Source organism: Numenius arquata, chromosome 7, assembly GCF_964106895.1.
Source record: "Numenius arquata chromosome 7, bNumArq3.hap1.1, whole genome shotgun sequence".
NCBI lineage: Eukaryota > Metazoa > Chordata > Aves > Charadriiformes > Scolopacidae > Numenius > Numenius arquata.
In genome coordinates, this window is record NC_133582.1 from 2,642,815 (window position 1) to 2,668,023 (window position 25,209).

Genomic DNA, 25,209 nt, shown 5'->3' on the forward strand with positions numbered 1-25,209 from the left:
CCCCAGGATTCCATTGGCCTTCTTGGCCACAAGGGCACATTGCTGGCTCATGGGCATCCTGTTGTCCACCAGGACTGCCAGGTCTTTCTCCTCAGAGCTGCTCTCCAGCAGGTCAGCTCCCAACCTGTCCTGGTGCAGGGGGTTATTCCTCCCCAGGTGCAGCACCCTACACTTGCCCTTGTTGAATTTCATCAGGTTCCTCTCTGCCCAACTCTCCAGCCTGTCCAGGTCTCGCTGTGTGGCGGCAAAGCCTTCTGGTGTGTCAGCCACCCCTCCCAGTTTTTTATCATCAGCAAACCACTAGTCCCATTCTTCTTGGAGCTACATAAAATAAAAAAAAAAATATATATAGAATGCTCTGTCTACCAAGCTACACATATTACATAAACACGCTTCTGCAATTCTCACATTGTACAGATCAATATTATGAATAAGCTACTGACTTTACAGTAAGCTTACAGCCTGCAGTCATTTTACAGGATGAACAGATTGTTCAAAGCACAGCAAAAAGAAAAAAAAAAAAAAAAAAAAAAAAGAAAAAGGAAATCAATAAACCAAACCCTGCATTGTGAGACTCCTGAAATGCCGGTTCCAGAACGTAACTGGTGGAGAGCAACCTGCACACTAGACAACTTAAAAGATGTAAAACGGTCAGCAAGAAAAGCTAGTTCTGGGACCTAATGCCACCTGGAGGGGCCTCAGAGGTCTCTTTAGGAACAGTAAACCATGGAAAGAAGATCGGCATAAAACCAGCCCACTCCCTACCAGTTGGCTATAGTATAGCTATAGAAGCATGTGTTATACATCTCCACTGCAGAGAAAACATGACTGTTAGCAAGTCTCAACAAAAAAAAAAAAGGAAAAGAAAAAAAGAAAAAAAAAAAAGACTTGGGTAAAATTGTAAATTCTGTAGCATCTTGCCAAGATAACAATATTAGAGTTCAAAGAAATTCACGGAATTCTGCCTGAACTGAATGGGACAATTCACAACTCTTAAAATCCTGTTGCAGGGGTGTTAGCAAGGGCATTGGCTCACACCACCGCTCCTGTTTCCAACCTTATGTCTGCAACTGCTACGAATTATGTGCCTATTAAAGAGCATTTGTCAAAAGGGAATCCTAGAAGGAGTTCAGCACCGGGAGAGAACTGGTGACGGCACTGCCAAGGTATGGATGAAAGCGGCTCGTTTTCCTACCCTGACACAGACTTGTGGGCTGAAGTGAAACTGCCAAAAAACGGACAAATTAACCTGGGGTTGGAAACCTTACCCAGACGATTACACACCACTGTCCGTTATTCCCTAGAAAGAGGAAACTTGGAGCAGACACGAAGACAAAAAGTTGGGAAAAGGAGTTGGCCGTCATCCTTCTTCACAGTCAGAAAGTGAAGTAGTGCAGGAACCAGAAGCCAACGCTTGTTTCTATTACTCTGCCTGGGTTCTCCAAGTCAGGCTTTTCAAGACATCCAGAATACACAGCCTCAGAAATAATTAGGTTTTCTTCACTGATAGGTCTTTTAGCTGTGCCTTTGCAAGTGAACATGCTTTAATTCGCGTTAATAAAAACCCCCCACTAAACTACCAAAACAACAGTTAGTGTATTAAGAATATTTTAGTATATTCAGGAAAAAGGTAAGAAGTTGATCTTCAGAAATCTCTTGTAAAAGAATATAAATGGAAACAGTCATTGCATGACCTACTGGTTAGCAGGAAAACTGCATAATGTCCTGTTCTCGCTGCCTTTAGGCAAACTAAGAGCATCATCTTCCTAGCAAAGATAACATCTCCCAGAAGACTATGACTCAAAAATGTGCTGAGATCACTTTCTTTTTCTTTTAATTTGAAGCAGGACATAAACTGAACTTGAATTTAGAGGCTTTCAATCCCTCAGAGGTCAGGAGGAAAAGGAAACAGTTATGATGCATCTTCTACAACCAATGATAAATCTAAAACAAGCTCTTACCTCGCTAGTGTCACACGGAACACTGGAGGTTGTAGAGCAAAAACGTAGAGCAAGAACAATTCCCTATTGATGCAGGCAAAGTTACAGGCTGGCAACAGACATGTCCGGAACAAAGTCTGGCTTACTTTTGGTTATAAAACCCTACTTCTAGTTACTACGCTACAGACTTCAGAAACTGTAGCGGTCCAGATTGAAAAGAATTGGCAGCACTTCATTATAGAGACACAATTACAACAAGACAGTTCGTGACTGTTCATCCACTGCCTACATCACATCAGCTCCAGCAACTTGGACTCTGCTGCCATCTGGAACACAAACCATTGGTTTTCCACTTGGAAAAAACCACTTAAACATCTACACAAAAACCACCAGATTTACCCAAGAACGCTGAGGTAAGAAGGTCTGTCCCAGGCCGTTCAAAATGAAAATTCACCAGCCACAATTAATTTCTATGAACACTTTAACACTAGATTGAAGTAATCATGATCTAAACCGGGGCCTCTTTCAAGCAATCATAGCAGAACACCAGCGTCTGTCAGCAAAGGACTTGCCAGCAAAGTGCTGGAGTGGCAGAAGCCATACTGCTCCCCCCCATTTTATTTCAGGTTCTTCTACTTTGGTGGGTGTCAGGAGGATGGGGCCAGGCTTTTTTCAGTGGTGCCCAGGGACAGGACAAGAGGGAACGGGCACAAACTTGAACATAAGAGTTCCACCTAAACATGAGGAGGAACTTCTTTCCTGTGAGGGTGGCAGAGCCCTGGAAGAGGCTGCCCAGAGAGGTGGTGGAGTCTCCTTCTCTGGAGACATTCCAAACCCGCCTGGGCACGTTCCTGTGGGACCTGCTCTGGGTGACCCTGCTCTGGGAGGGGGTTGGAGTAGATGATCTCCAGAGGTCCCTTCCAACCCCATATCGTTCTGTGATTCTACTTTTCTTTTGGAAATAACCTGCTGTTACAGTGAAGAGAACTCTAACTGCAGAAAGCAAGGGAATGTGCAACAAGGAATGACCATTGCAGATGCACCCAAGAGGAAGTTTAGCGCATCTCTGGAAGAAGGAAGGCTTTAGGAACATGGGAAAAGTTTTAGGTAAATGAAGAATTAGAAGACCTTAACAAGGAGGTTTATATACTTCACCCAGGAAGCACAAAGAGAAGTTTTTATTTAAAGGTCAATAGGGTGAGCATAGGTGATTTTTATACTTGGTACACATAAAATCTCCTATCCATTCTGCCATGTCACATATAGAACAAAACCACAACAGTGCCCTTTTCCTGATAAATTAATCATGTATAAACTACAGGACATCAGAATTTAATGCCTCTGACTGTTGCGGGACTGAGCTTGCCCATGAAAACTAAAGAAATACATAAAGGTCCCTGCTATGCCTGAAGTAACAAGTGAACAAATAAACAGAAATCTGTTCAAGACACTTTAAGCCTCCCATCCCTGCAACCACAGAACCACAGAATGATACGGGGTTGGAAGGGACCCTCTGGAGATCATCTACTCCAACCCCCTGCCAGAGCAGGGTCACCCAGAGCAGGTCCCACAGGAACATGTCCAGGCGGGTTTGGAATGTCTCCAGAGAAGGAGACTCCACCACCTCTCTGGGCAGCCTCTTCCAGGGCTCTGCCACCCTCACAGGAAAGAAATTTCTCTGCATGTTCAGATGGAATTTCCTGTGTTCCAGCTTGTGCCCGTTAGCTCTTGTCCTGTCCCTGGGCACCACTGAGAAGAGCCTGACCCCATCCTCCTGACACCCACCCTTTAAGTATTTATAGGCCTTGATCAGATCCCCCCTCAGCCTTCTCTTCTCCAGACTCAAATGACCCAAGTCCCTCAGCCTTTCCTCATCAGAGAGATGTTCTAGTCCTCTCATCATCTTTGTAGTCCTACATCCCTGTACATCACACATCCCTCTACAAAACAAAGCAAGAGGCACGTGGGCAAAAGGACAAATTATATTTACAACCACCTTCAAAGAATTTCAGAAGTCAGGACTGTAATACATAAAGTAGGAAAACTGCCACGAGGTTAGAAAGTGCACAATCCAGCTCCTGGATCCACAACGGTCTCAATTACATGGAGTGTTTCTGGGAAGGGGATAAACCCAGCCAAAGTGTCCCAGACTGGCACGAGGTGTGTATCTAAGAGAACTTTGGCTCTGCTGAAATAGACCACTTACCAGAAAATCCAGATTACACTAACACCTATACGTTTTTATAATTCCCATTCCTTGGGAAACTTGCCATTTCAGTAATTATTTCAGACAATTATTTTTTTAAAACAACAACAAGAAAGAAATAGTTAAAAATGCTAAAAACACTGGTACAAAAAAACCCAAACAACCCAGTTCCTGGGATCTCATAAGACAATTCCTTGTGAACCAACATTTGTTACAACACACCATGTGCATTTTCAGCTTTCTCATTACCATCACCATCTCATTACCAATCCTGAGCATATCACCAGGCTTTTATAAACTCAATAGTCATTCTCTAACAGAAGTTACAGATAAGAGTCAAAATACTCTTTACTTCCATATTGACTGTCTTCTCTGACTTTCTAATCAAATTCTGCAGTGGTGGTCCATTCTTTTGCTTATAGAATCATAGAATGGTTAGAGCTGGAAGGGACCTTAAAGATCATCCAGTCCCACCCCCTGCCCTGGGCAGGGACACCTCCCACCAGACCAGGTTGCTCCAAGCCCCATCCAGCCTGGCCTTGAACCCCTCCAGGGATGGGGCAGCCACAGCTTCTCTGGGCAACCTGGGCCAGGCTCTCACCACCCTCACAGCAAAGAATTTCTTCCTGACATCTCATCTAAATCTCCCCTCTTTCAGTTTAAAACCGTTACCCCTCGTCCTGTCGCTAAACTCCAACATAAACTTATGTTTTTGCCAAAGAACACAAGTCCAGAGGAAAGAATCTACACAGGGTAATTCCTTCCCACCAAAAACAACCCAAGTTTTCTGACTGAACTACACAGATCAGCAATTATCATCACATCTAGCCTTAAGACATGTATGCCAAGACTAATTTAACATGCAAAATAGCATGGTTATTAAGAAGCATATATGAGAATAAAGCATTCAGCTGCTTTTGATGCACAACATCAGTACATTTAGGCTCTGGAAACAATCAGGTGACATGCTGCCTATACTTAAAAAAAAACCCTCACAAAATAAAGATTTGGTACTTACAGTAAATATTCGCCTGCCAGTCCGATCAAAAGTTACACAGTATACGGAAGATAAGTGTCCTAAAATTCTTTTGTGCATCTTCATGTGTTGATAGACTGCAGTCGGAACAAGGCGTTCAAGTCTGTATTTTCCATTTAGTTTTCTTGAAAACAGGGTATCCACTACCAAATGGGGAAAGACAAAAGAAGAGACAGCATTTATATAGGGTTCATAAACTACTTCCTCGGGATGGAAAGTTTATTTCAACACCTGCCATATGAACAGGTCCCTATAGTAATTCCTTCATTTTGCCATAGTTAGGGGAAAAATAAGTATAAAAGTAGCCTCTGATACAAACATGCAAAAAAGTACCAAGGCAGAGCACAAAAATGCAATACAACTTTCAAATTTAAGTACCAAAATGTATGCATCTGATCTTACAGCAAGTATGAGAAATTCAGGAGGACCGAAGCAGCTTCTGTGGAGGAGTGAACTACCTCAAATTTAATAACCGTAAGAGCTTCCACACAGCTATTACCTGAAGATCAGCAAACATTCAACACCTTCCCCAAGGCAGCCTGGGGTTTTTTGAGGTCTACACCATCAAACATTCATCCACCACTTGCAAGATAATCCATTTCTTTTTTTAAATATTGCTACTCACTACAAAACAAAAACAACCACCAACAAAAAAAAACCCCTAAGAAAATATTTATGTATCAATTTACCAAAACCTTACAAAAAATTCTGATTTTGACTAACAGAACCTTACTCAAAGACTTTGGGATTTTTTCCAAGTTTAAAAGCTAAGAAGGTTCAGGAGCGGGAAATCTTCAAAATGGAAATCTTCAGTCAAGAGCTTCAGTAAAGAAATCTTAGTGGTACTAATTTTAAACTGCTACTCATGCAATAATAAAGCAACAGACTATATTGCTTTTGTGAATGGATAAATAGGTATTAGTCAAACAGATCCCCATATCAACATTAGACTGATGAATGGCAACGGTGTTAGATTCTATATTCCACCGAATTGTGATAAAGCAAGTATTAATATATTCAGATCTTCAGCTTCTGAATACATGAAAAGTAAGGCCATAAACACCCAACAACGTCCACAGAACGACACACACATGAAAAACGAGATCTATCAGTGCCGAGAGAGGCAGCAGATACTTTCATTACAACGCTGGTTTGTCATTCTTTCTCTGTGACCAAGGCCAGGCTGGATTGAGAGCAGCCCTGAGGAGAAGGGCTTGGGGGTGTTGGTGGATGAGAAGCTCAACATGAGCTGGCAAAGTCCGGTGGCAGCCCAGAAAGCCCCCCACATCCTGGGCTGCATCCCCAGCAGCATGAGGGGGGGGATTCTGCCCCTCTGCTCCGCTCTGGGGAGACCCCACCTGGAGCACTGAGTCCAGCTCTGGAGTCCCCAAAGTAAGAAGGACATGGACCTGTTGCAACAGGTCCAGACGAGGCAATGAAGATGCTGCAAAGGCTAGAGCCCCTCTGCTGTGAGGACAGGCTGAGAGAGTTGGGTTGTTCAGTCTGGAGAAGAGAAGGCTACAAGGAGACCTTAGAGCCCCTTCCAGTCCCTAAAGGGGCTCCAGGAGAGATGGGGAGGGACTCTTGATCAGGGAGGGGAGCCACAGGATGAGGGGGAGTGCTGAGAGAAGATTTAGATTAGATACTAGGAAGAAATTCTTTGCTGTGAGAGTGGTGAGAGCCTGGCCCAGGTTGCCCAGAGAAGCTGTGGCTGCCCCATCCCTGGAGGGGTTCAAGGCCAGGCTGGATGGGGCTTGGAGCAACCTGGTCTGGTGGGAGGTGTCCCTGCCCAGGGCAGGGAGGTTGGAACTCAATGATCTTTAAGGTCCCTTCCAACTCTAACCATTCTGTGATTCTGTATCTGTAGATGCGAAGGGAGCAGGACCAGGGCAGGGGTCTGGGCATGGAATCACACTCACTCCACAGCATCAACCACGGAACAGCTACAAACCTCTGGCATCGCTTGGGTTTGGCCCAGACCAACCAGACACTGGTTCATGAGTCAGCACAGGTCAAACTACATTAAATACGCAAAGTGGATTGTAGCTACTCTATAAGGAGCAAAAGCACTTAGTGGTATGGACAACTGCCAAGCCCACTGGCCTCAGGCCATAAGAACATCTCTGAAACACTTCAGTTGACTGCCTACGTAGCCCAAAGAGTCAAGGAAGGTTTCCCAGGTCAAGATGCTTTGTGAAGGAGCAGGAACAGGGATCATTACCTGTGGAGTGAGGAGTTTCTAGTCAATGCGCCACTACTGCCTTGAGGCTCTACTATTTCCTCTTTGCTCTTCACCCTCCCTTCACACAAGACAAAGATGCATTCGCTTTATGACAAAGCTTTTCCTTGCCAACGGTCTACTTTAGAAGAGCAGGAAATCAAGATTAGTTCAGTCACAAGATACATCTAGTTTTGGTTTCTGACAGATCATCCTACAGTTTCAAAAAAAAAACAAAACACAAAACAAGAAAGTCACATGCCCCAAAAACACCCCAAACAAAAAAAAAGAAACAAACCCAAACACACATACACGCAAACTAACAGAAAAAGGAAGATCTTTGTCACAACACAGTAACCTCAACCCACTCAGAAGTTACATTTTGTTTGCTCTTAATCTAAGATGGAGATGGTTCTCTAACTGACCCATTCCCACTCTTTATTCCAAACCCTGATGACTCCGATGTGTCACCCGCACACTTTGCCAGCAAAACAGCATTTGTTTTTTTCCTTCAGAGTACAGGTAAAAATTAAAAATAGCTGTGTCTCAAAAATAAATTCCTCCAGTCGAATAATAAAATTGATTTTCCTGGTGCAAGCCAAGGTGAGAAAGGCTACCAACTGTTAATAATAATAATAATAATGACCTTGTACTAATTATAGGCCCTTGGTTTTATAAGTAAGAAGGGTTGGAAGGAAGAAAGAAAATAACAGAACAGAGTGCCTGCTCCTTGCTGGAAGGGCCCTGTGAAGTGGACGCTGAACCGAAAGAACTCCCATCCAATGCCTGGCCAACTAAAGAAATTAAAATTAACTTAGCTTTACATGCCTGTCTACTACTCTCACATTGGAACCTGCTTTAAAAATAAGTAAGTAAGATTTAAAACAAGCAAACAAACAAAAAGCAGATGTTATTAAGTGGTTGTTGTGCAACACAGGAGGACAATCCACCACTTACTTCCAAACGACATTTTGGTTTCAAAATCAGGATTCCTCATATTTACTACCGAAGCAGAACCGAAGGCCTGAGAAAGCCACGTACATTGTTCATGTTTTGAACACGTAAAAACCACTTTGCCACAAATTTTATCGTTTTAAGTTGCTATCAATTGTTTACCCACTGATTCCAAATAAAACAAATCGGCTTCTACTTTTTAGGTGGCTGGGGCTCATCAACATGACCAGCCTCAAAGACGGAAATGATCTACTGTCCCAGAACCACGGTAGAGTGGAGGTGGGAAGGAACCTCCACAGATTAGAATCACAGAATGGTTGGAGGGGACCTTAAAGATCATCCAGTCCCACCCCCTGCCCTGGGCAGGGACACCTCCCACCAGACCAGGTTGCTCCAAGCCCCATCCAGCCTGGCCTTGAACCCCTCCAGGGATGGGGCAGCCACAGCTTCTCTGGGCAACCTGGGCCAGGCTCTCACCACCCTCACAGCAAAGAATTTCTTCCTGATATCTAATCTAAATCTCCCCTTTTTCAGTTTAAAACCATTCCCCCTCGTCCTATGGCTCCACTCCCTGATCGAGAGTCCCTCCCCAAAAGATCAGATCCAGTCCAAGCCCACTGCTCAAGCAGGGTCAGCCAGAGCACGCTGCCCAGGGCTGCGTCCAGTCAGGTTTTGAGTACATCCAAGGATGGAGACTTGGCAACCTCTCTGGGCAACCAGAGCTTTGATCACCCCCACCAAAAGGTGTTTTCTTATGTTTAAATGGAACTTCCTCTATTTCAGTTTGTCTCTGTTGCCTCTGCCCCATCAGGAGGCACCAATGAGAAGAGTCTGGCTCCTCCAAGGACAAAAAGGCACAGAATACCTCAGCTTTTCCAGGTCATTCATCACCAAGTCCCCTACCCCATTCAGCAGCCAGCCCTACTGTTCCTTCTGATGCTGCTAGACCTGTAAAAGCCCTTTTTGTGCTCCTTTGTGTCCCTCACTAGATTGAATGCCAGAAGAACTTAAGACTTTTGTTACCACAGAATGACAGAATGATTGAAGTTGGAAGGAACCTCTGGAAATCACCTGGTCTAATCCTCCTTTGAAAGCAGGGTCAAATACAAGTTGCTCGGGACCTTTTACTAAAGTAAGAAACAAAAGAAAGTGGGGTAGGGTGAGAAACATGGGATTCTTTACCCAAAGGCTCTAACCTTAAGCTCTAAAGGTAAGAGTTTAAATTCCTTTTTTTATAAAGGCCACTCAGGAACCGAAGCTGTGAATGGAGATTTAGGCTCTTAAAACAACTTAGTAAAATGGAACTTTGGTTTTATTTTTTAAAATCTCACTTCTACTGTTACTGCCAACAACCTTAATCTGAAAACCACACATCTCAAAGAGTCAAGCTCACCTTATTTGTTTGGTTTGCCTTAGAACAATGTAAAATCAAACACAGATGTGTAGCCGATGGAGGTAAAGGGGTGGGAGCTGTCAGATTAAAGCAGGTTTCCAGCAGGTTTTCTCACACTCAAAAGGCACGCAACAGGCACCAACTTGAATGCCTTCGAAGTTTTAGAACGTCTCTAACTCACTCCCAACCCAAAATAGAACAAGCAGCTCAAGAGAAAAACATCAAACTGTAAAAGGAAGATAAATTTGGGGATCTGAAAGACATGGCAGTATTAGCTACGCCGATTTTTATTTCCCCTTGGCTTTCTTACTTCAGTTTTATCAGTGACCAATTCCATCACCTTATTTACATGGTCTTATCCTGGAATGTGAAATATGCCTTTAAAGATGGGGGACAGTAATCTGCCTTAGCCACTCATCAGTGGTAAACCCAATTTAATTTTGTACCAAGTATAAGTTACATTTAAAAAAGCACACACAAAAATCATTATGGCTTATCTTCCATTTTCTTCCTTTCCCGAGTTGTATTTAACCAATGAAAGCTCTGTTCTGAGGAACAGAACCCAAGACAGCACTTGTCTCTGGGCATTTCAGGAAAGTGAAAATACACTGACACCGGAGCATTTCTTAAAATATAAAATGTAAATACAAAAATTCTATACACCATCTAAAAGTTTACATATAATATGTATTTGTTCAATGAAAGTAACTGTCAACCTGTACTAACTCAGAGGAGTAGGTGGCGAGATATTTGCAAAAGCAGAATCCCACTTGCTTTCACTGTGTGTTTATTCAGTTTCTATTTTACTCAAAGTGTAAGTACTATAAGACTTCTATAGCCCATTTCTTCTTGCATAACAAGAAGTCATTTACTTTAGTATAATGCACTTTAAACTTGAATAAACAGGTGTAACAAGATGTTACTTTTACGCAGTCCGTTAGCACAAGGTGGTCTTTTTTTCTAGTTTTTTTACTATAATTAACAGAATAATATAATTACACAAAGTACTCTTCGGTTGGCTTTTAGGGCTGAAATATTTAGTGTATTTCCAAAACCAGACATCTATACCACTTCCAGAACCTCACATTCTCTTTATGGCCAAGCAGTTCCTGAAAATTACAGAAAAAGAGTTCTTTTTCTGTTTTAGGATCCAAGAAGATGGGATCTTTAACAAGACAAATTAGCATACGACATGGCCCTTTTTTTTCTTAATTAAGCACTTCAGCAACTTTTTATAAGATACGTTGCACAAGTGATAGCAACTGGATAAGGATTATTCCATATTCAAGTTTTGTTTATTATGTTATACAGATACTCTAGTTTTCTGGAGAAATACACATTTATACAGATGGATTTTAACCACGTATAAATCAGCTACATACAAGGCAGCTGGCACAATATACACAAATTTAAATCTAAAGAACATCCCATCAGCATCGTAATTGCATTGGTTCATCAGGCTAAGAAACAAATTAATATTTCTGCATATTCAGCGAAATATAAATTAATTTGTCCTGCACAAGATAAGAAAGACTTCAGCGTCTTTTCTGTTCCTCAACCATTAGTGGGTTCTCCACCTGAAATTCATTCAGCCTGAAGAATAGGTTCCAATTCTTTTTTTTGTTGGGCAAATACATAAAATACAGCCTTCCCAGGGGAAAAATTAGAAGTTATTTAAGGAAATAGCTCAATTTATAAAAGAAGTGTCATTCCAGTTCATGATTTCATTGAGAGTATCAGACTAAAATCGGATAAATCAAAAACAAATGCTTTCACACGCAGCTCTGAAACAGACATCCAAAAAATCCAAATACACTTCCCAGTTAAAAACATTCCGTTACCAGCACTTATCTCAATGTTTGGAAAAGGAAATTATTGGTCATGAAAAAGAGGGAAATGTTGAAATAACTGTAATTTTGCAAATATTCAGTGCTTTGCAAAAGGTTCAATAAAAATAACATTTATTTAGAAAGCCTTACTTGTTCTTCCCTAAAACGAGTCTGAAAGTTATTTTTCTTAACATTTAATTCCACTACCACGGCAACTCTACAGCTTGCTTTCAACTCCAGCTGCCGCAGATTTCATACGCTGATCTTTTGCCCTTTAAAAACTATATACCATGGAGGAAGCAACAGCGCAACGCAAAACAGTCCTCTTCCACTCGGATTTCTCCAACGTGTTTTAAAACGTATCTCCAAGTAAAGGAAAAGGTTAAGGCAACCACTGAAGAAATGTCAGCTATTAGAAAGTTCAGTCCTATTTCAGCCACCTCGCAGAAAAAGCTGCTCATCTACCCCAAGATTTTCCAAGTTTACCATCTTCAAGCTAACGCACGGCCACTCAAGAGCATAATTCTATTCAGCAACTTGCATTTTCTCCCCCACGTCTAGTGCACAACACAGGAACAACTCTCTTCACAAAGACCAAAATAACAGCTCAAAACAAAACCACAGTGAACGGATGCAGGTGCTCCAGGCTGAAGTGAACCATCTCTGGCCAATACACGTACTAGCTGAGAAAGCTCTGAAAACTTGGCTCTAAACACCCAGCAAAACCACGTTCTCCTCCTGTATTCCAAGCATCTACAGAAACACCACGGAACACATGAAAATTGTGCTTTAAAACGGACGAGGTACTAGGACACCAAACACTTTGCCATCTGATCAAGCCAAAATCGGCTGGGCTCAACCGAAGAGCTTCTCGGCTGTAGCGTGTTTCTGCTTCAGCTGTTCCAACTATAATTCTGTGGGTGAAGTGTAACGGTATGCATTTTGAGATTTGAGTTTCTTCAACATTAGAAATAATATAAATATCCCAAATTAAGCTCTCTCAGTTACTTACATATATATACAAACCTCTCCCAATTCGTGGAATCATAGAATGGTTTGGGTTGGAGGGGACCTTAAAGATCATCCAGTTCCAACCCCTGCCCTGGGCAGGGACACCTCCCACCAGACCAGGTTGCTCAAAGCCCCATCCAGCCTGGCCTTGAACCCCTCCAGGGATGGGGCAGCCACAGCTTCTCTGGGCAACCTGGGCCAGGCTCTCACCACTCTCACAGCAAAGAATTTCTTCCTAATATCTAAATCTCCCCCCTCTTTCAGTTTAAAACCATTATCCCAAGCCCTATGGCTCCCCCCCCAAATAAGGAGTCCCTCCCCATCTCTCCTGGAGCCCCATCACGTACTGGAAGGCTTTGAAGTATTTCATACTTTGAAGACAAAATTAGCTTCAGAACAGAACTGGTATATGAATTTACAATATCCATTTTGCCCCACACATACAAGCTGGTAAATACGACAACATAACCTCTTCATAAAAATATACTCAAGGTGAGGTATATGCCACAAAGGACAAATCCAAACAGAACCTGCTACTTAGCTCTCATCATCACAATAATTAATCACCCTGGGAATTAGGCATTACAGTGGCAACGCCAAAATAAAACAGACTTACCTATACTGGGTGGACTGCCATAATTTACAGGGGACTCCGGAGGCCTCCCACAATGTAGCGCGGCGAGAGCAGATCCCTTCCACACGACGTGTTTGCAACCTGGTTTAAAAGAATTACACAAAAACAACAAAAAAAAGCACGTAGGCAAGCATTTTCTCGTGCGAGAACACGAGAAAGGCATGAAATATCAAGAACTCTAAAAATTCTCATAAAATTTTCATACTTTTGTTTGTACGAAGCAAAGACTGTCTGCCAGCTCCTAATAACGTCTGCACTCCAGGGACACTTTGGGGAATTTCTTGCTCTAGAAGCGGTCCAAGTCGATGGCATATTTGAAGCAAGTGATCAGGTGCCAAGTGTCTGTAATATTTCACCTATTACATGAAAGAGCAAACAAAACATTCCATAAAGAACATTTTTGAAGAATTACCGGTTTAATCTTCTCCCCCCCCCCCGATTGTTACACAAATTTGTAAGAAAATTATAGTATATTAAGGAGAAAAACAAATAATGACCTTTAAGTACAATAATTCCTTCCAGCTGGTCCTAATTAATTCTTCTATTCAGCACACGCTACTTTGTACAGAGAACTGTTGGTATTTACTACTTTCTGACTTTAAGGCACAGTTGGTCATAGACTAATAAGCTCCTCTATAATCACAGTAAAAAAATGTAAAATATATATTCACTATTATATTTAAATAGCAGTCTGGTCAATTTAAGCTACTGTAAGATAAAGACAAGACAAGACAAGGACTATAGGGACAGCAACATTTACGGAATTCTTGGATACCAAATAAATAACACAACACAAAAACATTCCGCCTCAGCTCACGTAAGTTACAAGACCTTGTCAAAGCTCCACAACTGGATTTTTATTTTTTTACATCTAAAACTTTTAAACAAAAACGTTGGCTTGAGTAATTCGACTTTAAAATTGGTATACGAGGTCCTCTATTGAGCTACAACCTCCCAGCACCAAAACAGGCTCCTATTAGCAGCAACACATCCTCTCACCGCTTCGTTATGTTGAACCAGCGTTAATGAGTGCCCAGACAAAACCAGTTCATTCTTTTGAACTGCTGTAATTCTAGATCAAAGACCATTATACATCACAAGGATAAAAACAAAAAAAAAAAAAAAGCTTTGAAATGTATGCGACAACAGCAAAATCCTATCAACGTAAAGCTTTTGGTTTAAGAAACGGCATTTTTAAAATGCATAAGCTATTGTCAGCTTGGAGCATAAGAAAGAAAATTTAAAATAATAAAATTAAGAGGGAGGACAGAAACTCCGTTTTCTTCAGCTGCTGTACAGGGTTTGGCATGGAGTAGTTTCATCCTCCATACAGCCTAAAATACTTCTTCAGTGTTTTACTTTGTGGAAGGAGAAAAAAAAAAAAAGGTACTGCAGCAAAATCTTGTGATGTTTTGTTATTCTGCAACTGGAGAGGGCCGTGCCTGACATTTTAGGCAACAGGATGCTTCTGTCTTACACCCAATTAACAGGAATATACCTCCTTCTTCAGCAAGCGTGCTCCTGTCCTGCTGACACACTGCAATTGCTCGGTGTATTCCAGCAGTTCGTTAACATAAAGAGCGCTGATGTCTGATCTGAAACCAAGGCTCTGGAAAAGCCTCGCTTACACCGGGAATTCCCACCACAATAAGGCAACCTTTGAGGGAAGGAGGGAATTTTTCCTCTTTTCTCTTCTGCTCCCGTCAGGGTTTAAGCCTCACTCACCTACTCCCCCTGCGGCAGGTTGGGGCAGAAAATTAGAAGAGTGAAAGAGCCAAAACTTGTGGGTTGAAATAACAATAGTTTAGTAGGTAAAGCAAAAGCTGCACGGCAAAGCAAAGCAAAATAAGGAATTAATCCTAATTAAAATTTCCTGCTTCCAGGAAAGCAGGGCTTTCCTTCTGTGAATGACATTACATTTGTAGAAGGCCTTGCAAGCTGTCTGAATTTGACTGCCTAAAAGTTAAATGACGTGCAAAATTCACACAAGTTTAAAAAAGGGTTTCCTTTAAAAAAAAATTAGAAATTACACTTTATTTTTTTATAAAATTACCCTTAACTGTAGAGACCTATTCATTTAAAATTACTGAGTTTAATGTCATCAGGCAGTCTGTTACAATAGTGGCAAAAAAAAAAATCAACCGAATTCAGAACGTGCTATTCTGATTCATTTTTTTTATCGGCAACATGCAAATAAAACTTGCTTTTTCCTACCTACAGGAGGACTCACAGTCAAAACACATGCTCGAGAGCCCTAAAATATCAGAATAGCCCTAAGCAGTGACAAAGCTACATACAGGGTTTTATTTGATGTTTATACCAATATGCAATGCAGTTGTCGTTTTATCCTGCTCAAGACCCTTCAGTTTTACCCATTTTGTGCACAAATGCACAAAAATCTAAAGTAAATGAAGCAAATGGGCTTTGGCACATTCCGAAACTGCAGCTCGCTGACATCTTGAGTCATACTCCTCATGATTTATCATAAGCCATGTGTTCACTTGTTTTATTTTAGCAGACACTAGGTAGGCTCGATTCCTCGCGCAGTTTTTAAAGGAAATGTTTTGAAAAGGGGGGGGGGGGTCTGTTTGTATTATTCTTGATCGTACCTATTAAAGATCTTCTCTTAATACATACCTTACACCCACACTATAGTCTTTCCTCATTTAAGTCCATTTGTGTGAAGACAGCTAATTATGTCGCCTTACGCAGTAGTTTTGTGATGCTCCTGCACACCATTTGTCTGAATAATCATTGTTCGCTGCTGAACAGCATTCGCTACCGGCTCATTAACAAACCGATTCAAAATAAAAATACTTGTCAGTTCCGGAAAGTTTCTAAAACTATTTTGTGAACCATACACAGTCAACACTCAGCTCTTCATTTCCTACACAAGACTAAAGCGCACACAAGAAACTTTTAAAAATTAAAAAAAAAAAAGCAAGCTTCATTTCACTGTAAAATCTGCTAAAGAAAAAAACTGCTTATTTCATTACAGGTTTTATGCGGATTTATTTACTTTTTTTCTCCTATAAATAAGGAAATGGTGGAACTTAAATAATCTATTAAAACCAGAACCACAACATGGTAGCAATAACTCAAGAAAGACAAGGTAAGGAAGTTTATTTAATACGTTAAACAAAGAGTGTCTTGAAAGCTAAAATTACTCGGATTGTTCTAAGGCGCAGCTGATCAGGAGATAATTCTTGCACTGATAAACTGGAAAAAGAAGCTAGAACAGAACATAACACCTAGAAGATCTACCACCCTGTGTCCTCCTCTTGAAACAAATAATAAAAACACCCCAACAAACCTGCCAAGAGTACTTTTAAGTCAGATTTAAGTGACAAAAAATAAATAAGATTATTTTCTAAAAGGACACTTTACAAGCTTCGTCAGAAACAGAAAAGCTCACGACAACTCAATAGAACGACAGAGATTTGTCTTGATATCAATCTCTGATTCCATGAGGTGAAAGTAAAAGTGAAAGTAAAAAAAAAAACAACAGATGTACAAGTATTTAAAATTCATACAGCCCGAAACAAGAAGTGAAAATTGGCCTCTATAAACAGGAACTCTGAAATTTTATGCCAAAACTGGGATGTCAAACAGTATATAAGCAGCACAGATCTTTTTTTCTCTGCCAGTCCCACCTAGCTGAAATTCTAGCTGGTTTCCTTCCTCCTCCTGTTAAGCCTTTCTGCAACATCTAATTCTGCTCTTTTCTTCCAACAAAAACGCACAGAAGATACACTTTTTTAAGTGTAATAATGAACTCTCTTTTTGTTTAAACACACTTTTCACATAAGACAAGTTAATAACATTTCTTAAACATTACTGGAATAAAATTCAGAACTCCGCTAGCTACTACAAAATTTTCAGTTCTTAAGCACAAATAACATTTCCTAGAAAATAAGCTGCAGAATTACCCTCAACTTCACCCTTTACCTGCTACCCCCGACTTTAACTTATTTCAAAGAAATAGCATGGGAATACACAAAATGCAGCTACACAGCTATTGGAACCAATGTTCAAATCTTATATTATCTTTGAAATAGGCCTAAGTGCTCGTATTTTCATTCTGCATGACTCTGCAGAATAATTCAGCCTGAGAATCACAATGAATGCAGCAACAGAATCACGATTTGACCCAGACTCTCTAGTTAAATTTGTAATACATAATGCAGTTATTCGCTGTCAGTGTTTTAGACACCAAGTAAAATACGACGCTGTTCCGGGTTCTGCTCTAAGCTCTATGCACACCGAAACGTTCTCCAAAATATTGCTGTTGGGGCTTTTTTCCACCCCCCCGTGCTAACAGTTAACACGCTTAACTACGCATTTGACTGTAAATGTCTTTCAGAAAAACACATTATCACACAAGGACATTTAACAACAAAACCTAAGCCAGTCAGCTACCTGTATTTCAAGATGCGAGAGCTCAATCTTACTAATACCAGCAGCTATCCCAGCTTTAACTCTTCTGCTATGTAACATATTACCCAAAACAAGCTCCAAATTGAATTACAGTAATTGTTGTACTATATCAGACCATCAATCTAATTGAGTACCCTGTACCACCAGCCACTGCCTTATCACTTTAAAATTAGAAATCGCAATGAAGTGCAATTACTTTTCTCTGAAGCATTCTAATTCTCTTTTTCTTTTGGGGGGGGGGGGGGGGGAGAGGAGGGAGGCAGACGGATGACAAGGAAGGAAGAATTTGAGAATTAACTATTTTCCCCAAAGCATGTTTATTTCTCATATACTTTCTAATTATGCTTGAGCTAAAAGTATATGGACACTTAGCCACTATTTCCTATAGAAATGCAGTGATTTCAATGTGAGATCACTTTTTCTCTAATGAAATAGACCCCTGTGAAACCAGCCATCCCAAAACCATACTAGGTTTTTAACTATTTAATGCTTTTATAGGTGGGAGGCCAGAGCAGACAAACTCAAACCTTAGTGCAGACTGCTGCAAGCTCGCTGCTTACCACGTGAGAAGGGATGAAGAGCAGTAGCATTTTCAGCTTTATGGACTAAGACATTCAACTACACCTATTACTGTCCCTATTTGCCCATCTTGAACCCATTTGTAGCATTTTTTGGGGGGCTTTTGTTTTTGCTGTTGGGTTTGTTTGGGGCTTCTTTGGTTTTTTTTTTTAATAAAAAGGTACACCTTAGAAACTTGATGTTCCTCTTTAGCCCGTCTCTCATCAGTGTTACTTAGCCCCAGATTAAAAGAGACTTACAAAACAGTTGATTTAGCCAATTCTCCTGATTATCTGTGGAACAAACAAACGTGTGGCACTTTGCACAACGAACTAGAGTTGTTCCTCCTCAAAACGTAACAGTTTTAAAAGAGAGGCTCTAACATCACCTAAATTCCCAGCTGTGGGAATAATCCGTAGAACAGAAGTGATTGCCTTTTATTTCTAAAAGGGAGTAATTTAAGTTGATGGATGTCCAACAAGAAGCACTGATAACGAGACCAAAACCATCACTAAAGGCTCAATCATTTCACAGGTTTTCTTACCTCCAGTGCCACGTCTCTCAGATCACTTTCCAAAACACTGTATAGATTTTCCCCCAAAACACTGTTAATAATGAAAACTAGATGATGACACAGCTCTCTGATTCAACGCAAGTTTTATTTTTGCTCCCTGGTTCTTTGCATGCCTTCCCAGCCCAAGATTTCCTGAAGGAACAAACCACTTATTATCTGGTTACTTATTAAGAAACAGAATTCTTAAACAGTAACCACAGCGCTGCCTGAAAGAGTTTACTATGTTAGGTATTATAGGAACAATGAAATACAGTGTCAATGTACTTAGTGTCCCAGTCCCACGGAGACTCTTTGTAACTTCACGCACTTTTGCATAACCGAAAAGAAAGAACAGTGAGATGGCCTGAAAATAAGAGTTTCATCATTTTCACTCCAAATCACACTAAATAATTGTGGGCAGGGGAAGGGACAAATGTTAGCAAAACGGTAATAAACAGTTCCTGAGAACAAGGCGTACTGCCCACTAAACCCATCGCACCACCTTCCAATTTGATGTGAATTCCCTGCTTTCTCCTTCCTCAACCACCACCAACACGAACAAAATCCTAATTCAACAGAGAAAACAAGTGACATGAATACCTCAGATAAGAAGCAAGTTAACACAATGGTTCACATCATATACACCATGATGTCCGTACCCTAGAAGACCTTAAAAAACCAAACAAACCCAAAAATAAATAGAAATCTCAATACTGACGATATAAAACCAAGATCTGCACTCTGAAATAAGAGACTACGCTCTCAAAGCAAGACTCAAGTGGTTAATATCACGAACATAATATAGAAATATTTAAATTCAAGCAAAATCTCTTAAGAATATAAACCGTGATATTAATGGTATTTCTGAACTCATGTATTTTCCTGTAGCATTACAAGCCCGCACAGCATGGCGTTAGCTTAAAAGAAAATGAAACATTTACTGACCAAACAGAAAAATGAAAGTCATTTACAAGATGAAAATTGCATCGGATTTAACATTATTTGCACAAATTAAGTTACAGAAATAAAACATCTAAGGCCATGAATTTCAGTCTAATAACAGAAAGTTAACTCTAATAAGAATTTCTAAATAAATGTTTTCAAAATGAGGACAAAAAAAAAAATCCCAGGAACAACATCATCTCTTGAAAAGATATTCACCTAAATTGATGTATAATGAAAGGCATGATTTTGCAATCAACAAAACAGAAGCCTGGGATTAAATTCCATCCCCTGTTACACGGAGCCTTTATTCCCTCCTAGAGGAAAAGCCAGACATCTAACTACATTTACTGCTATTTTTATTTCTTAAGCTTTCCTCCCTTCAGCCCCTTCTGTGACGTATAGTGAAAGCTCAAGGCATTAGAGTCTGAGAAGTGATACCAAAACATGACAAAACACGCCTTCTTCAGAAAGAAGTAAGCGTCTTAAAGCTGGATTTTTTTTTTAAAAAATGAAAATAAATGAAGAAACAGAAGGCTGGCTCATCATCAGCCTCTACCTTAAGAGCTAAAGATGCTTTGTTTGATGCTTTTGCTTTTGTTTAATGGAACGAGACCCTGTGAAAAACACCTTCTTTTGTATGAAATGTACCTGTCACCCTGCAGATACGCTCCCGTGCCAGCTCTCCCGAGCCTAAAATGTCAAGTAATACAAAGTTCACACACCTTCGACAACTGAAGCAAGAGCAGAGAGGATGGAGAGAAGCACCAAGAACAAAGTAACCCATTTCTTTTCCCCCCTCCCTCTCCCAACATCTAGGTAGGGACAAGGGGAAAAAGGGCATATAAACATTTATTGGGAAGTCTAAGAAAACTTTGCCAGGAAGAGCAGACTAGGAGAAGAGGAAGGAGCTAGTCAGCATCACATCTCCAAATAAACATATCCAGAATCAAGCCCAAATCCTGAGGAAGTACATCTTATGTCGTCACATACCTATTCTGACTCAATTAATGTTTACCTGCATTCCAACGAACAAAAGATGTTTCTTGGAAAGAAGGGTCTGAATGAACTCATTTCTCATCGTCTTCTTACTTCTACTTTTAAAATGCGTTTTTCCTCACTTTTCTTTACATCCTTTTATATTCTGACTATGCAGAACCCCAAATCCATTCTACACTAAGACCGCACCTCCAATTCTTTATAATTTATAGGATAAAAGAGAGGCTCATGGTAAGTTTTGCCAAGCAACTTCTGGCCATTGTTTGAAATGAACAGTACAGCCTTACGGGCTCACGAATAAATATGTAAATTACAGAACAACTAATAGAATATTACAATATTATTAAATATTATTCTATTAACAGGATTGACAGAATAATAAAGAATAGAAGAGTAATAACACATCAGGGAAAAGCATCAAGCGCTTTGAAATTCCCACTTGAATTTCTTTAAGACCTTTGATTTCAGGAAAATTGAAACGTACTGGTGTATGTTTTTTTCCAACAAGGGAATGGCTATCAACTCTTCCACACCACACACATTAAAACGCCTGGGCCAACCCACCTCTTGCTCCAGAGAAATCCAATGCAGTAAGCAGGCCTGTTCCAACTACACTAAATACCTGCGATTCATACTGTAACATTCGTTACACAACTAAAATAACGCATACGCAACACTCGTCACGGGGCGCGTTACAGATGGGAACTGCTCCCTCTCCTTCTGGGTGAGCTCAAATGTTCCCCCCCATTGCCTAAACCTCAGAAGCGCCGGAGTTCAGAACTACCGCAACCAACCAGAAAGCCTGAAGGGAAACCTCACTTTGATGAACTGCCGCGAGCGTTGCTCAGCCTTCCTCTGAAATCCCGTTCGGAAATTCAGAGGCGAAAATTATACAACAGCGCACCTGCAAGGAAAACAATACTGGAAACAAGTCGCTAACAGACGCGATTCAGACATCTTAATTGTTGTTTTCCCAGCTACGGCAGTTCACAACGTATTGGGGGGGGGGGGGGTGGAATATATCCAGGACCCTCTGTGCTAGCAAGAACCACATCACTGCAAGAAATACTTCTTTTTTATCGCTGATGATGACAAGCAGACATTGAGAGATTAAAAAAAAAAAAGGGGGGGAATAAAAAACACGCAAATTTGTGATGTGAGCCTGGCAACTCCAGTTATTCCTACATACCAGATCCGCTGTATATTAAAAACCACCAAGCCATATAACACACCTTGCCAGCATCAGGTGGGCACACAGTCACAGTGATACGGGACTGGAAGGGACCCTCTGGAGATCATCTACTCCAACCCCCTCCCAGAGCAGGGTCACCCAGAGCAGGTCCCACAGGAACGTGTCCAGGCAGGTTTGGAATGTCTCCACAGAAGGAGACTCCACCACCTCTCTGGGCAGCCTCTTCCAGGGCTCTGCCACCATCAAAGTCAAGATGTTCCTCCTCATGTTTAGATGGAACGTCCAATGTTCAAGTTTGTGCCTGTTCCCTCCTGTCCTGTCCCTGGGCACCACTGAAAAAAGACTGGCCCCATCCTCCTGACACCCACCCTTTAAGTATTTAGAGGCCTTGATCAGATCCCCCCTCAGTCTGCTCTTCTCCAGGCTAAACAGACCCAAGTCCCTCAGCCTTTCCTCGTCAGAGAGATGCTCCAGGCCCCTCACCATCTTTGTAGCCCTCTGCTGTACCCTCTCCAGCAGTTCCCTGTCCTTCTGGAACTGGGGAGCCCAGAACCAGGAAAGACCCCTCCAACCAACCAGATCCTCCCCTACGACGTCGATCCCAACGCAACTTCACCGCGCGGCGAGGGAAGAAGAAAAAAAAAAAAAAAAAACAAAAAAACCACAACAACCACCCCAAAATCCCCAAAATAAAGCAAAACCGCCTCAGCACAACCGGGCACCCAACCTCCCCCCTCGATCCTCGCCCACCGTGCCCTGGTCCGAAGGGGGAAAGGATGGCGGCGGAGCGGGGGGATGGGGGAGCCATTGTGTGCGGGCGCCGCGGCGGAGAGCGCCCCCGCCCGCTGCCTGCCCGCTCGCGGCCCGCGCTGGCCCCGCCCCGCGCGCTGCCGCCCGCCCGCCCGCGCCACGGCCATGACGTACCGCTTGTTTCCAGCCCCGGGCTCCGCTCCCCTTCGCGGGGCGGGGAGGGGGGGGGGGGGGGAAGAGGAGGGGGTTGGAGCTCCTCGTTATCTTTACCGGCGGGACCCCGCAGCCCCGCGTCTCCGCTCGGGGCCGGGAGGGAGGATGCGGAGACCTCGGCTGTTTTGTGAGGGATTTTTTGTTTTGGTTTTTTTTTTTTATCGTTTTTTTTTGTTTTGTTTTGTTTTTTTTTTAAAATCTCCAAAGTTTTTGTGGTGGTTTCTTTTTTAAATTGGAATTTTTTTTTTATTTTTTTTTTTTTTGCGGGAAATTCGATTTTTTTTATTGGGTTGCTCCGAGAGAGTGAGGGGATTAAAAAAAAAAATAAATAATAATAATAATAATAAAAAATATATATATATATAAAAATAAATAAAGAATGAAATAAACTTTGCCCGCCGCACGGGCTAAACCCCTTACCAGGTTCTCGTAGCTCCGGGGATGCTCCTTGCCCGTCCAGTCCGTCCGCTTGGGCAGCAGCTAAGGGAAGGGAGGGAGGGAGGGAGGAGAGGGGGGCACCCGGTGAGCGATGCCGCCCCCCCCCCCCGACACACACACACACACACGCCCCCCCTCCCCCGGAGACACCCCCCCCCCCCCCCCCGGCGGCGGCCGGGATGGGGCGGGGGAAGGGGGAGAGGGGAATGGGGGGGGGGGGGAGGCCGCAGGCGGGGCGAGCGGCGGCGCCGCCGCTTACCTCTTTCTCCGCCACTTCTCGGATCAGGACCTGCAGCGACAACAAAAGGGGGGGGGGAAGAGACCAAAAGGGGATCGTTTTGTTTTGTTTTTGTTTTTTTTTTTTTAAAAAAAAAAAAAGGGGGGGGGGGAAACACGGGGAGAAAGGGGATGAGGCTGCGATCGCGCCGCCCTGCCCGGCCGCCCCCTCCCCGCCAGGCCCGGCGGCGCCATCCCTCCCTCCCTCCCTCCATCCATCCATCCCCTACCTGAGCCGCTTGCTGGCAGGGTCCGTCCTCCAAAAAGCGAGCGATGAGGAAGTAGAGCTCTGGGGGGAGAGGAGAGGAGCGGGGGGGGGGGGGGGGTGTGTGTGAGGGCCCGCAGCTCTCCCCTTCCCCGCGGGCTTTTTCTTTCTCTAACCCCACACACTGCCCCCCCCCCCCCCCCCCCCGCCCCAACTCCCGCCTCCCCCGCTCGCTTCCCGCCGGCCCCTCACGGCGGCTCCCCCGGCACTCACCCGCTCGCAGCTCCGCCGTGTGCCTGCTGCCGCCGTCCCCGGACATGGCGAGGCGAAAACCGGGGAGGGAGGGAGGGGGGGGGGGGGGAAGAAGGGGGAGGGAGGGGGGGAAAGGGGAGGGAGGGGGGCTGGGGCCGCGCTCCCGCGGCAGCGTCGGGGGCCCGGCGAAACGCCTCCGCCCGCCCGGTAGCTGTCACTGTTCGTTCACCGGGAAGAGTCTCGGCTCCACCATTCAACCCACGGGCAGGAGGAGGAGGAGGAGGAGGAGGAGGAGGAAACAACAACTCACACCAACGCCGCCGCCAACGCCGCCGCTGCCGCCAGCCAGCGCGAGCGAGCGCGATCCCTCCGCCCGGAGAAAGAGTTCCCTCCTCCTCCTCCGCGCCCCCCGCCTCAAGCCCTCCCGGCCCCTCGCGCCGCGCCGCCCCTCTCCTCACCCACCCCCGCCCCCCCCGCGCCCCTCAGTGCCCGGCGGCGGGGGCGGCCCGGCGGGGAAGGGCGGGGGGGAAGCCGCCTTCTCCCGCTCCCGCCCCGCCGCAGCAGCAGCGGCCTCCCCCGGCGGTGCCCGGTTGATGGGGGAAGAAGGGGCGAGCGCTACGTGTTTATTATCGGGCGGGCGGGCCGCGGCAGAAGATGTCGGAGCGGCAGAGGCGGGGCGGGCGGGAAGGAAGGCGGCGGGCTGGCGGCTGAAAGGCGCTTTCTCTGCGAGCTGCGAGCGGGCGGCCGGAGCGCGGAGGGATACGACGCACGGGGAGGAGGGGCCGCGGAGAGGGGCGGGAGGGGAGGGGGGGTGCAGCGGCTCTTCACGGCGGCGGCGGCGGCTGGAAGTTACCGAGTTTCAGTGTCGCAGAAATGGGAAGCGAGCGGAGCCAAAATGCCCCCCGGGGACCGCGGCCCCGCTGGGGAGGCGGGCTGAGGAAAGCTCGGCCCTCCTTCTTCTCCCCCTTTCTCCGCCATCCCGCCCCGCTTTCCTATTCACCCCTGTAGCCAGGCCCCTCCCGGGCGCGGCCCCCTCAGAGCCGGCGCTGGCGGCCCCGGGCTCCCCTCAGAGCCGGCTCTGGCGGCCCCGGGCTCCCCTCAGAGCCGGCTCTGGCGGCCCCGGGCTCCCCTCAGAGCCGGCGCTGGCGGCCCCGGGCTCCCCTCAGAGCCGGC

The 25,209-nt window shown here is 43.9% G+C and overlaps 1 protein-coding gene across 1 annotated transcript in view; it reads right to left on the minus strand.

The window, feature by feature from the left end:
- The window catches only part of PHIP (PHIP subunit of CUL4-Ring ligase complex), a 95,981-nt gene extending 71,614 nt beyond the window's left edge, over nt 1-24,367 (minus strand). The window contains exons 1-7 of the mRNA XM_074150227.1: nt 24,058-24,367; nt 23,810-23,868; nt 23,563-23,592; nt 23,286-23,345; nt 13,427-13,577; nt 13,204-13,302; nt 5,165-5,325 (exon numbers count right to left, since the gene is read on the minus strand). Coding sequence (XP_074006328.1) covers nt 5,165-5,325; nt 13,204-13,302; nt 13,427-13,577; nt 23,286-23,345; nt 23,563-23,592; nt 23,810-23,868; nt 24,058-24,103 — 606 coding nt within the window. The 5' untranslated portion in view covers nt 24,104-24,367. The remainder of the gene's footprint in view (nt 1-5,164; nt 5,326-13,203; nt 13,303-13,426; nt 13,578-23,285; nt 23,346-23,562; nt 23,593-23,809; nt 23,869-24,057) is intronic.
- Between the last annotated feature and the right edge of the window lie 842 nt (nt 24,368-25,209).